At 45.8% G+C, this 13,850-nt stretch overlaps 2 protein-coding genes across 2 annotated transcripts; both read left to right on the top strand.

Moving 5' to 3' along the window:
* LOC8063028 (putative disease resistance protein At3g14460) lies at positions 2,774-6,616 on the top strand. Its single transcript, XM_021446926.1, has one exon. It carries the CDS (start codon positions 2,774-2,776, stop codon positions 6,551-6,553), a length of 3,780 nt encoding a protein of 1,259 aa, XP_021302601.1. The 3' UTR covers positions 6,554-6,616.
* LOC8065641 (protein FAR1-RELATED SEQUENCE 5) lies at positions 8,138-9,445 on the top strand. Its single transcript, XM_002466851.2, has one exon. The coding sequence runs from the start codon at positions 8,138-8,140 to the stop codon at positions 9,443-9,445; it is 1,308 nt and encodes a 435-aa protein (XP_002466896.2).

Raw genomic sequence — 13,850 nt, 5'->3', positions numbered from 1 at the left:
AGGACAACGACTCACATGGTACACCAGAGGAGTAGGGAAGAGAACTAGTGAAAGGAGAGGTAGGAGAGGGATCGGAGGAGTACGACGGCGGATCGGATCAGAGCGAGACGAAGACGAAGAGTCGAAGACGAGCGAGGCGAGCTACGACTACGACTACGACGGCAGGGTGGGAGGATTGGAATTGAATTAGAGTTAGGGTGGCCGCGTCCGGATGGGGCGGGGGCTTATATACTCCCAGCCGGCTGTGTGGGCAGTGGGCTGGGGCGCTGGGCCGGCTGGGCGTGGGCGAGGAGCCATGCCGGCCGCCGTGCCGGCCTTTTGGCCGTGTCGTGCCCGTGCCATGTCATGGGCCAGGCCGGCGGCCCATGCACTACACGGAGCATCGCTACCGTGCCGTGCCACCTGTGGGCCGTGCCAAAAGGCCATACCGTGGACCGTGTCGCCGGCCCATGGGCCGCATGGCCACATATACGCAGCGGCAGCCGGGCAACCATCGTGCGTTACTGCCAGGAAGGTCCATTCCTTCTTCTTTGGCCAACACCGCCCGTCCCCTAGCATATACGTGCTGCTGCCAGGAACGCCCAAGCCAGCTGCAGGAACTGTGGTGCAGTGGTGGTCAGCTTTGGTCAGTGGTAGGCTGGCCGCAACACTTGGGCCTTCTTTAAAATTTTACAAAATTTTTTATATTCTCCGTCACATTAAATCTTAGGACACATATATAAATTATTAAATATAGATAAAAAATAACTAGTTATATAGTTTACTTATAATTTACGAGATGAATCTTTTGAGCCTATTTAATCTATGATTGGACAATATATAGTTGTCACATTCAAATAAAAGTATTACAGTGCTTATTTTTCAAAAAAAAAAGTGTCCAATTAGCACGCGGGAATAGTTTGGATAGCCTACACATATAGCAAGCAGGACCCGCTAGGAAAAACTCAGCAGCGAGAATGCTGGGATATTCAATTGGGAAAAAGAAAAACAATATATATGCGCAAATTATTGGACTATTTTTTAGGGCAGAATAGCTATAAATAGTTTCCCGGATGTATTTATCCAGACTCTTGGAGTGGCTCTGACAAAGTCTATGTGATCTCCATATTAATCAAACCTCCCTCTAACATCATCTAAGACTATTTAGATGGCCGGTTTTGATAATTGGGCATCTCATAGCTTCAGAGCTTTAGTCTAAAAACCTCAGAGGTTTATATAGACTTGTATAATTAAGCGCATCTACAACAATGACCCCTAAATTAGAACCTTTGCTTTTCTAGGAACCACTTGTCAGTCAAATAACTTTTTTTATTTTTTTTCTCCCATCTTCTACTTCCTTTGCTTTCATCGTCGTTATGCACCACCAGAGTAGCTTGTGACAATTCGCATGGGTGTGAGCTTCTATCCATAGAAAAAACACATTTAGCGCCCCCCCCCCCCCCCCCCCCCCCAACCAAAAAAAAAGCCTCCCAAAAATGAGAACTTGGTAGAGGAATTTGAGGGTCTTCTACTTTTGAGGACCAAGGTTGGATCTAGAGGCCTTTATTTTTTGCTCCTCTACCATAGAAAAATAAGATAGGGACTGGATTTATGGACCCTACTGGAGATTGCTGTATTTTATAGTTACAACTAAAGGTGCTAGTTAAATTATTGTGTACATTAACTTCGAGGCATCGTACCAACGTTCAAAATATCATTGTAAGGAGGCCTTGTATAGCGGAAGGAGTATAGTAAGGCCTTGTTTAGTTCACCCAAAAAACAAGGCCTAAGCATATGAGGTCTCTGCATACTTTCCTTGCAAGTGTGCGATCCAATAAACAAACTATTGTATAATATATATGTGTCTGTATTAATTTATTTTTGTGATATATAGTAAACACTTGTACATAACTCTTAGGATTCAATTAAAAAAGAGTTTATAAGTTTTGGAAACACAAGGTTAAGTTGTACATTTTTAATTTGTATTTGAGATGTATTTGTGAAATTTTAATTTTGAAGACTTCTTGGAAACAACATAAAGAAAATGAGGAGTAGAGATCAGCTATCGTCGTTTTTTATTTTTTTTTATTTTTTTGCACGGACGGAAGATAAATTCAACGGCTGTTTGAAAATTTAGCCGTCAAAATCGGCCATTCATCACACACTTTATTTTCTGGTACCGGAAGGTAAACAGGCCAGCTATGGTAGCCGGACGTTGTCTATGTGCCAAGGTTTAAAATTTCGCCGAAATTTCGCGAATTTCGGTGGTGGCCGAAAGAAAAATCCGAAATTTTATTATATACTAATACATGTGCTATATAACTTTAGACTCATATTTTCTATTGTTTATATTGCATATTCTTCTATTCAATAGATGTGTAATCATAAATCATATTGATACTTGTTTAGATCTAATTTTTTTAAAAATAAAAGCATACTTCATGTGCTAGTCTCTAAAAAAATTTCGGCGAAATTTCGGCCGAATTTCGCGAAATTCGGTAATTTCGGTGGTGACCGAAATTTTTGCGATAACGAAATTAAAAACCTTGCTATGTGCACCCCCACAACTCGCAATCTGGAAGATGTTGCCTAACAACTCCGGCGACGCTTTCGCCGCGCGTACGTGCACGCACGTCGTCCGGCCACCGGCCACCTTTTTTTTTTTCTCATTTCAGTTTTTGTTGGACAAACAGCTCCGACCTTTCCTTCCGCCAAACCATTTTTCTTCTACGGATCATTCACCAGTCACCATCCCAGCGCTCCCGCCAAGAACACATCACGCGAACCCACACCAATGGCGCCGCCACAACCCGCCGGGACGATGATACCGTTGCCTCCGACGGTGGGCTGGTCCGCGTCTGCCTTCGTCGCCGCCGTGCTCGCCGGCCTCATCCGCAAGGCCCTCGAGCTGCTGGCCGAGCTCGACGAGGCCGCCACGGGCCACCTGCGCCGCCTCGAGGGCCTGCTCCCGTCCGTGTGGCGCGTGCTCGACGCCGCCGACGCGGGCGCCGTCGACTTGGGCGGGCGACCGCTGCAGGACCTGCTCGACGCTGCCTACGCCGCGGACGACGCCCTGGATGACGTCGAGTGCGCCGCCGTGGGCGCCGAGGCGCGCCCGGCGGGCACCAGCACCGCCGTCGCGCGGAAGCCGCGCAGCCCGCTCAGGTTCTTGCTCTGCTTCAGCCCGCCAAGAACCGCAGGCCGTGCCAGCAGCAGTGGCGGCGGCGGACATGGGAAGAGCTCCAGGGCGAAGACGAGCAGCATTGATCTGGACCCGCTCCGAGACGCGCTTGGGGCGATGGCGCAAGCTGCTTACAGGTGCGCTTCGGCGTACGAGACCGTCGCGCCGGAGAAGAACTACGCCACGATCGCCTCTGTTTGGCGAACAGACGCCGCCGCCGCCGCCCCCGCGGGGGAGACCGAACAAGACGACAACATCTTCGGGAGAGAGGCCGAGGTGGAGCAGATCCTGCAGAACGTGAGGTTCAGCGACGACCCGCACTACCGCCTCGGCGTCGGCGTCCTCGCCGTCACCGGGGACGCCGGGGTCGGCAAGACGTCGCTCGTGCAATTCGTCTTCCACCTCGAGGTCACCAAGGCCGAGTTCCCTGTGCGGATGTGGGTGCACGTCTCCGGCCCGTTCCGGCTAAGGAAGCAGGTCATGGATCAGATGATCCACGGAGCTGCCGGCGGCCAGGATCGTGACGCCGATGACGCCAGGGAACTTCTGCACAAGGAATTGGCAGGGAAGAGGTTCTTGCTCGTGCTTGATGGCGTCACCGACGTCGTCGACAAGGAGTGCGGAGATCTAATGGAGGTGCTGCAACCGGCGGCGAGGAGGAGCTTGATCATTGTGACAACTGAGTCAGAAACTGTTGCGACAGCAGTAGGCACAATGCCGATGTTGACCCTGGGACCTCTGGGATGCGATGATTACCTGAAGATGTTCAGGCATTTCGCATTTGGCAGGGCAGATGAGACCGAAGAATGCACTCTGTTGGGAGACGACTGGGACGATGTCGTAGAGGGTGAAGAGGAGCTGTCACCGATGGAGAAAATTGCATCAGAGTTAGCAAAGAGGATGGCCAGCCTGCCACTGTCGGCACAGGCACTTGGACAGGCGCTGCGCTTCCGGCAGGATGATGAAGCCCATTGGAGAAACGTGCTGGAAGACAAGCTGTGGGAAAGCCAACGCCAAGATGTCTGCAGGATCTCACCGGCATTGTGGCTGAGCTACCGTCACCTTGATCCCCGCCTCAAGCAGTGTTTTGCATATTGTGCAGTGCTTCCTGGTGACCATGTCTTCAGAAAGGAAGAACTGGTGAACATGTGGGTATCACAGGGACTGATATACTCTGATCGTGCCGCCATGAGGCTGGAGGACACTGGTGGTGAGTTCTTTGATGAATTGGTGCAGAGATGCTTCATTCAACCACTTGCAAGTGATAGATATGTAATGCACAAGTCGATGCTGGATCTAGCACGAGCAGTGGCAATGAGCCGGTTCTTCATGATCACAGATGAAAGCTTAGGAGATATCCCACAGGAGGTTCGTCACCTGACGATCAGGACAAGTAACCTGTCTAAGGTCAAGAGTGATTTGGCTTTGCAGACTCGGTCTTCCCCTGATCATCATTTCCTGTACCAAGTTCGGACAATTCTGCTCTTCACAGATGTCAGCGAATCAGATGAGTTTCTGGATGTTCTAGCCCATATCTTATCCATGGCAAAGAGTGTGAGAGTACTTGTCCTCTCATGTGAAAACATAACATGCTTGCCTCCAGAGATCAGCCAACTGAGACACCTCCGCTATCTCAACTTGTCAGGAAACAAAATAATTGACCTTCAAGAGACACTATGCCAGCTTTACAACCTACAAGTCCTGGATGTCCGAAGCAATTCTCCTTCTCTGCATCCTCCTGCAGGCATCACAAGTTTGATTAACCTGAGGCATCTGTATGCAAGTGAGTCATTCCTTTCGAGCATAAGTGACATACATGGTTTTTCAAATTTGCAACAACTGGATGTATTCCGTGTTGGTGGTAGCATGCACATCGACGCCTTGCGACGGATGACTCAACTGCAAGGAAAACTTCATGTTGGGGATCTCCGTCAGGTTGACATCAGTGTGCTCAGCAAGGGCATCCTGAAGGGAATGCAGCACCTGAATGAACTACAGTTGTCATGGAGTAGCTGTGAATGTGATGGCCAAAGCAAAGAGATGTCCAAGGACGAAGAAGTACTTGAGTGCTTGCAACCACACGACAATCTAAAGGTCCTCAGAATTATGGGGTATGGAGGCATCAAATTCCCATTATGGATGATGAAGACATCCGGTTCTCTATTGAATGTGACATCGATGTGCTTAACTGACTGCACAAACTGTAAGACCCTGCCTCCATTGCATCTCCTGCCCAGGCTTGAGGTTCTTCAGATCAGCAGGATGCATTCTGTCACCAAAGTGAGCATTGTTCCCCAACGATCAGATCAAGAATTGTTCCCGAAGCTCAAGAGGCTTGTCATCGAAGCTGCACCACATTGCACAGAGTGGTCAACAGGCAACTCAAAATCAAGAAGGATGGCATTTCCATATCTTTGTGAGCTCGAGATAAGGAACTGCCCAAAGCTGACCATCTTTCCTGATCTTCCCCTTTCACTGACAGTCATGATCGCCGAGAATGTTGGTTTCGAGACGCTGCCAAGAATTCATGATAAGCAGCCATCAACAGAAGAAGCCTTGGAAGCAACATCAAAAGAAGGCAGGTGGACATCAAGGCTTACCACATTACGTGTTGATCAGTGTCACAGGCTGAGATCGCTAGGTACTAGCCTGCTTCAGCAGCAGCACCTCCTAAAGTCCCTTGAGTTGCTGTCAATCAAGAACTGTGACAGCGTCATCTGCGACATCCCTGATGGGTTCAAAGATCTTACTGAATTGAGGGACATCTCTCTATATGACTGCCCCAAGATGGTTGTCGACAAGTTCCACACCTCGGTGCGAACCGTGGAGATCAGTGAGTGCTTTGTTGCGGATGGTGGATGGACAGATGAGGATCCATTCCTCTTCTCGGTTTGGAACCTGAAAATAACTGGGTGCTCCCACGTAAGGAGCGATCAGGTCAGCAAGATAGAGCATTTCGACTGGTTGAGCTCCCTCCTCAATGTGTACAGTCTTCACCTGGAGAACACAGTGCTTCTAAGATTGTACATGTTCGACCAGCTCTCTTCTCTTGAGATCCTAGAGATTGATGGATGTGATGCATTCTGTGACGATTTATCTGACTTTTCTTGGCTTGAGAAGCTGCAGGTCCTTAGCATTAGGAACTGTAGGGAAATGAGTGGGCTTCCGGAGAACTTATGCACGCTTCCAGCATTGGAAGAGCTGTGTGTTCAGAACTGTCCAGCTATTGAGGGATTGCCAGTGAACGGCCTGCCAACATCTCTGAAAAGACTTTCAATCTCTAGCTGCGGTCCTCAGCTGACAGAGCGGTGTCTTCATGATGAACTTGATGGGCTAAAGATTGCACTGATTGGTGCAGTTTATATTGATGGGAAATGCATTCAGGCAAAATGAGTTGCCGTTTAATTCTTCTTTCAAATTATACATGGGCTCTCCATTTCTTCTTCACAACTATGATTTTCCCCTACTCTTTCTGTCATAAACACCTGTGTCTGCAAGTAAATGGTGAAAACGATACTAACTGCTCTTTGATAGACAAGATAAATTCTTGATATAAAATGCAACAGGCTTAGTGAGCCTAAACTAGAGTACAAGGAGTTAAGTGACATGATACTCAAGCTAATCAATCGTTGACAATTGGTGTCTACGACAAGATATACAAGCTACAACACAACAACCGACAAAATAAAAAAGAGAGATTGAACTCGTGCAACGATGATCTCAAATCTACCATCAAACTAACACAAACTTTGAATGGATGATGTCAATGTTGTTTGAATGAGATGCATCTCACCTTTAGAAAGAACAAAGTTTTCAGAACTAAGACATTACTGATTTTATTTTTGTATATTCAAGTTAAAAAAGGAAGAGCAAAAATCAAAATATATAAATAAGAGACCTTTTACAATGGTTGGAATCGCTTCCCATCGCTTCTCATCGCCTCCGCTAAATATCATTTTTTCTTGATTTAATTCGTCCGAGGGCAATTTAGTCATTTCGCATAGGGCTCTCACTCCACCACCCCACGCCCGAACTCGCCGGTCTCCCAAATCGCACGCAGCTCGCGTGTTTGGCTGCCGCCGCCGCAGCCCTGCCCTCGCCCTCGCACTGCGCCGCCCTGCCCTCGCCCTCGCCCAGCGCCGCCCTGCTCTCGCCCTCGCCCTCGCACAGCGCGCGCTGCCCTCGCCCCACAGCGACGCCCTGCCCTCGCCTTCAAGCATTGTTGGCACCGTGCCCCTACCCGTGCCGTCATCGCAGACGCCGAGGCGGCCTTGGCCCCCACTGGTCTCCTCCGCCGTCGACAGCGCTCGCCCCCATTGCTCACCCGTTCACCCCCACCCCCTTGGAGAACTCTTCGAAGTGGATCTGATCGAGCTCCAATCGCAGTAGCAAGGTACGGTTTTTCTCATATGCACTTGGTTTGCATTTGATTTATGTCGAGCTTAAGAAGTTTTACATCAATTTCGCAATCACTAGCACCATATGTTGGTATCTCAACATGGTCAGCAGCTGAATTCTCAGCAATGTGCATGTTTTGAACTCGAGTAGACCATGAATGAGATGAAGACCATGCTTGTGTCTGTTGAATCAAAGCTAGAGTAGTAAAATGAGGATACAGTAAACTAATCTGTTGCAATTAGGGCTCGACTAGTCCACAACGAATGAGTCTGCTAGTTATTAATTTTGTTCACTAGAGTAATGTTGTTCTAATTTTTAAAAGTAGTACAGAAGCTGGGAAGTTGCACACAACCTGAGTAGGAAATATCTGGCCATGTTATTGCAGACCGAGATCCCTGTTTATGATGAACATCATTGCGCATGAGATAGGCACAGTAACTACAACAACATAATTTAGTCAATGAGAATACTAGATTGCTTATCCATGAGAATACTTGATTTGCGTGACACAATGGGCTTTTCATGCTTTCTGGGTTACCAATGTCATAGTTTTAGCCATGCTGATTGATGCAGGAGGAAATGTCGGGTTTTGGTTCTTTGCTGGAGTACAATGAAATTGTTAGGCAGATGTTTGGTAATGAAGAAGAAGGATTTCAGTTTTATAACAACTATGCTAAGGAGAAAGGATTTAGTGTGAGGAGAAGCTACTGTGAGTGGGACAGTGGCCATAATGAGAGTACCCTTCGGAAGTTTGTCTGCAGTCGTGAAGGTTTTCGAGAAGAGAAGGAGCTGAAGAGGGAGAGTAAGAAGCGGAAACCACGGAATATTACTCGTGTTGGATGTCGTGCTAAACTTGTGATTGCACGAGATCAGAGCACAGAGCAGTGGTATGTGAAGGATTTCATCGGTGGACACAACCATCCGATGGCGGAACCAGACGTTGCTTGTCTGCTGCGTTCACATAGAAGAATCAGCGATGATCAGAAAGCTGAGATTTTGGAGATGCAGATTTCTGGGATCCGCAAACACCAGATAATGGATATTGTGCAAAAGCAGTACGGTGGGTACGATAAGGTTGGATATACAATGAGGGACCTGTACAATTTCTGCCATCGCAATAAGCTGGAGACAGTTGCCGCTGGTGATGCTCAAACAGTCATCAGTTACCTGACAGAATGCAAACGTAGAGATCCTGATTTCTTTTTCCAGTACAAAACTGATAGGGAAGGGCACCTGAAGGGACTGATCTGGTGTGACTGTCAATGTCGGCTTGACTACAGAGCATTTGGTGATGTCGTCGTATTTGAAAGCACGTACAAAACGAACCGATACAACCTGCCTCTTGTTCCTTTTGTTGGAGTGAATCACCATGGCAGTACGGTTCTTTTTGCTTGTGGAATTGTTGCTCAGGAGACTATTGAGTCTTATGTGTGGCTACTTAGCACATTATCTGATGCCATGGCTCAGAAGCATCCGGTTTCCGTGATCACTAATGGAGACCTTGCTATGCAGAGAGCAATCAGGGTGGTGTGGCCAAATTCATCTCATAGGCTATGCATATGGCATATTGAGCAGAACATTGTGCGTAATCTGCATGATGATGGTGTCAAGAATGATTTTAGGTATTTCCTTTATGATTGTTGCTCCATAGAAGAGTTAGAGATGAAATGGCTAGAATTCTTGGATAAGCATAACGTTACATATCAAGAGTCGTGGCTTTATCAGATGTATGAGAGGAGAGAAATCTGGTGTGCTGCGTATCATGCTGGTAAGTGCTATTTAGGACTGAGGAGCAACCAGCGGAGTGAGAGCCTGAACTCTAGGCTTCAGGTAAATCTAGATCGTAAAATGACACTGTTTGAGCTAGTGCAGCACTTTGACCCTTAGTTTAATTTAAATAAATTTCCTTGTGGTTTAGATTGTTATATCTTGCACTATTCTTGGTGTATTTTATATCCGTAATATCTTATTCTGTGAACGTGAGTCTGGTTTTGCACTTGTGTTTCGTTTTATATTTTTCATGTGAGTGCTCGTTTGTCAAAATATGATTGATTCGATGACATAATCTACGAACCAAATATTAAAGGAAAAATGGTTCTCCATTGATATATTGTCAAGCTATACGTACAGGATACACCTAGTATGAATACTTCCAAACAAACTGAACTGGGTAAAAACTGAGTTTCAAAGATGGCACGGTTCCTTAAAAAATCCAAAAGAAACAACAAAATTTTTCTGCGATTTGAGTTAAATGCGACATTATTGACGGCAGTCAACTGTTACAAACACAATATTGACGGTAGTCAACTGTTACAAACACATTCATTCATCATATTGAGGTGTTCGTTTATCTGGGCGATCATGTCGAGGCGTTCGTTGATCTGGGCGATCTTGTCATCCAGCTCCCACCACCGCTTGACGCTGGGCCAGAGCCGCTTCCGCGACTGCTCGGCGGCCGCTAGCCTGGACACGGTGCGATTGCCAATGTCCCAGCAATTTCTTCCAGCTTCAAGGCCTACAATTTTAAAAGACCAAAACAACAAGTTGTAGCATCCGCTACAAAATTACACATACTAGGATACATGCTAAGTTAAAAATAGAACGAACAAGCATAGGTAACCACAGATAGAATATCAACATACCCGAGCACCCGTTGCAACAATAAGAGTTCCATAGCTCATTGTTTCCCCAGTAGAAGTATCCAATGTTTTCCGGCGCACATCAACAGAAATTACATTCATTCTAAGAATAAGCTCAATACCTAGCCAAATGGAAATGCATATAAAAGTTGACTTGATTACCGGATGTACAGATGAGGATCAACAAGTCTGTTTTTTTCCCTCATCTCTACATGTTTTTTGAACGAAAAGAAAGTACAGATGACGAAAAACATACTGGCTCAGATCTAATCAACATAGGGACTGCCAATGTGTAAATCATAAATAACACACAGCACACCAAACATTAACCGGAGCATACCATGTTCTTTGTACCAATCTGCTGTAAGTAACTGATCGTTGGCACCAACACAAGTATGAAATGCTGGGAGGCGAGCACCACCTGCAAATGTGACAAAATCCACAGTTCTAGTGTAAATTCCATTTCAAGATCTTCAACATCCAAATCATCTGGCATACTTATATGTTGACACTGGACAACATGACATGCTAGAGCAGCTCTTAGTAGATCGATGTATGGACTGGACAGCATGACATGCTAGAGCAGCTCTTAGTAGATCGATGTATGCTCAATTGAACGATGTATGCTGGCAAATGGCAATCGCTGCTGAATGATGTATGCTCAATTGAACAGCAAATGGCAGAGCGTGGCAAGGCAGGCAAGGAAGGAAGCATACATACGGCCTCATCGGAGATGATGCAGAGCTCAACGACGACTCTGATGACCCCGAGTCGCTCGCCGCCGCCGGCTTCTCCAGCGCCACCACGGCCACATTCACATCCAGCTCCATCTCCCTCGTCTAGCTTCCAACGACTTGCAAATAAACGAGCTGAGAGCCTGGCCGGCGACGACCGATCCGCAATGCGCCGGTTGCTGCTCCCGCGTCCCGGCTCCCTGCGTGGCGCCTCGGCTAGTGTTTGGAGGAGGGCACCGGCATACATCTGCGAGGAAGTAGCCGCTCAAGCCGTCGAGGTGGATGACCCGCCCAGCGGAGCCCCGCTGCGGCAGCGTCGCCGCCGGATCTACATGCTCCCTCGACTCGCCCTTGCACGCCGCCACAGCTGCCCTCGTCCTTTCCCTCCCTCTCTGAAACCGCCGCAGCCATGCGTGGACGGCCGCCCATGGGTTCGGCGATTGGAACCCTAGAACGAGTTTTCTTTTTTAATTAAAAAAAAATTTCATCTACTACTTCAATTATTACTCAAAACTTTTTTTTTGCAATTATGCATTTACCCTTTTACCCTTCACCAAAAAAAAGAAATACGAAAAAGGGATTACCATTCCTTTATTTGAGGTCCTAATCCCCCTCAATTTCGAAGGCGATGGAAAGCGACGTGACGCATATGGCCCACCGACCATAGACACGTAAATCGCTTCTCATCGCCTTATTGTCATCGCCTTTCATCGCTTCCCATGTTCTGGGCCCACCGACCATAGACACGTAAATCGCTTCTCATCGCCTCTCCAACCATTGTAAAAATATTCTATAAATAAAGGTATTTTCGGACTTTGACTAGAGAGGGTGAACTAGGATCCAAATTGTATGATGTAATTCGAATAATAGCTTGTTGGGTAAAAGGAAAATTAACATATCATTGAAATTGAGATTGACAAATGCATGATGGTTAACACATAACGTGACCTATGTACTCAGCAGTCAGCTTTTAATGCATGATCCGCTTTTTCCACAATAGATATTTGACAACAGCTCATATCCCTTGCGTCTTCGTATGGCAAGCTCGCTCCTGTTGCTAGCAGCTCGCTATAATAACCATCGGCGCTTTGTTTGTGATGTGATGTGATGTGTGGTTGTGTGGCCAACAGATATGCCTTCTACTCCCGCCTTCAACTCATACCATGTTTTTTGTTTTATATGATCCACTAGTCTTCTTTCTGGATAAGCTTTCCTTAAATTATTGGTTCTACCATGTCCATGAATAGTGTAACTCACCCTGCTAGTGGATTGGGTTAGATCTTATGTGAATTTACTTTCAGTCGGGGACAACAGGTTTCATATGCATCCTGAGCTAGATTGGCTTTGGTTAAGGACGTTGTGGATTGAGATCAGTTTAGCCAGATTAGTTCTTAGTCCATGGGTGCGAACAAGTTCTAATGAACGGTTTGTATCTGGACTTGTACCACTCGACTCCACTAGCTACATAGTGCGTCACCGCTCGCACATGCATCGACACTACCGCCGCCACTCCATTTTCATATCGTGCTTCTCCCCCCCGCCTTCTCCCTCTCCTTCCTCTGTTTTCTCGGTCTTACTTGAAAAGAAACAGAATCATGGATCCTGTCTGACTGTCTCTAGCAACCGTGCGTTCTCTTTGGCTATTATAAGTGTTATTGCTGTTATTTAGCTTTGCTTCCTGTGTACAGAGCGACCCGCTTGTTATCTAGCTTTCTTCCTTATGTATGCAGAGCAAGTTTATACATGTACATATGCAACCGTGGGTTAGGAAATTGGCTATACCCATAGGTTGACAAATGAATTGAGTTTGTTTTGTACAGTACGGGCTGAAAGAAGAAAGCATTGGAGGCTGAGAGTTGTTTCTGTAGATTATGGATAAGATTGGGGTTAATTTATTTTTTAATGAATGATGTATGGATTGGTGTGGTTGCAGGCTAGATTTCAGACCACTAGTAAGTAGAGTGAAGTGTAACAGTGAATCAGTTTAGCCAAATTGTTAAGTACGTCCTAAATCACGGCGTAGTGGTAATACAGGTTGTTGAACACTCTTTGAATGCCAATGAGAATCAACAAAATGAAAGCGTAATAGGTTCTATATATATCTCTACCTGAATTTTAAAAATACTTATAGTATAATTTTGTGATAATATATAATAATTGATATGAACAACTTTTAAATAATTTTATTATGATAGAATATTACTTAAAGTTAAGCAATATTGAAATAATATCAAATAAAAGTCAATTTTACAATTTGCTATACTGCGCTCGAGCGAAAATATTCTTTTCCACATATGTTTTTTCTTTGTTTTTCTTCTTTCTAGATAGGATGCATGGAAGGGACAGAGCATCATTAAGGTTTTAATACTAAGATTAAGTGAAAATCTTCTCGCATGAGTACAACACTGAACAAAGAGAGAGGAGTGGAGAGTGAGAGAAAGAAAGTGAGTAAAGGGGCAACCATCCCTCTCCACCTTCCCGCTCCTTTTATAGAGGAGGTTTTCATTATTTTTCTTGGTAGGGGCTTATATTTACAAAAATGCCTCTAGGGACTACAAAGGACCCTAAACACTACTTTATAAGCCCCTTAGCTAATTGGGTGTCAACTCACTAATGGGGTCCCCAATGTATAATACACCCCAACAACTATGATGATTAATTTGTTGTAATTGACATAAAGAATTAATGTAGCAAATTAAAAATCTAGTAGTAGGCGATATCCCCGTTGACAACAAGGCGCTCATGGTGACTTTATGAATTTCGAGATCTGCTGGCTCAGTCTTCTGGAGTGCTCATTCTTTTGGAGGGTCAAATTTACTGGAATTTTTTTTTGAAATTTATTGTGACCGCTCGATAGAGCCTATTAATTGCAAACTTATGTAAATTGAGTTATTGGATGAAATTTTATTGAGGTTCAGA

The sequence above is a fragment of the Sorghum bicolor genome, chromosome 1 (genome assembly GCF_000003195.3).
Source record: "Sorghum bicolor cultivar BTx623 chromosome 1, Sorghum_bicolor_NCBIv3, whole genome shotgun sequence".
Taxonomy (NCBI): Eukaryota; Viridiplantae; Streptophyta; class Magnoliopsida; order Poales; family Poaceae; genus Sorghum; species Sorghum bicolor.
Note: the sequence above shows the minus strand (reverse complement) of the source record. Positions and strands in the feature narration are given on the sequence as shown.

Coding starts and splice junctions, on each gene's coding strand:
- LOC8063028 (XM_021446926.1), top strand. CDS start 2,774: ATGGCGCCGCCACAACCCGCCGGGACGATGATACCGTTGCCTCCGACG.
- LOC8065641 (XM_002466851.2), top strand. CDS start 8,138: ATGTCGGGTTTTGGTTCTTTGCTGGAGTACAATGAAATTGTTAGGCAG.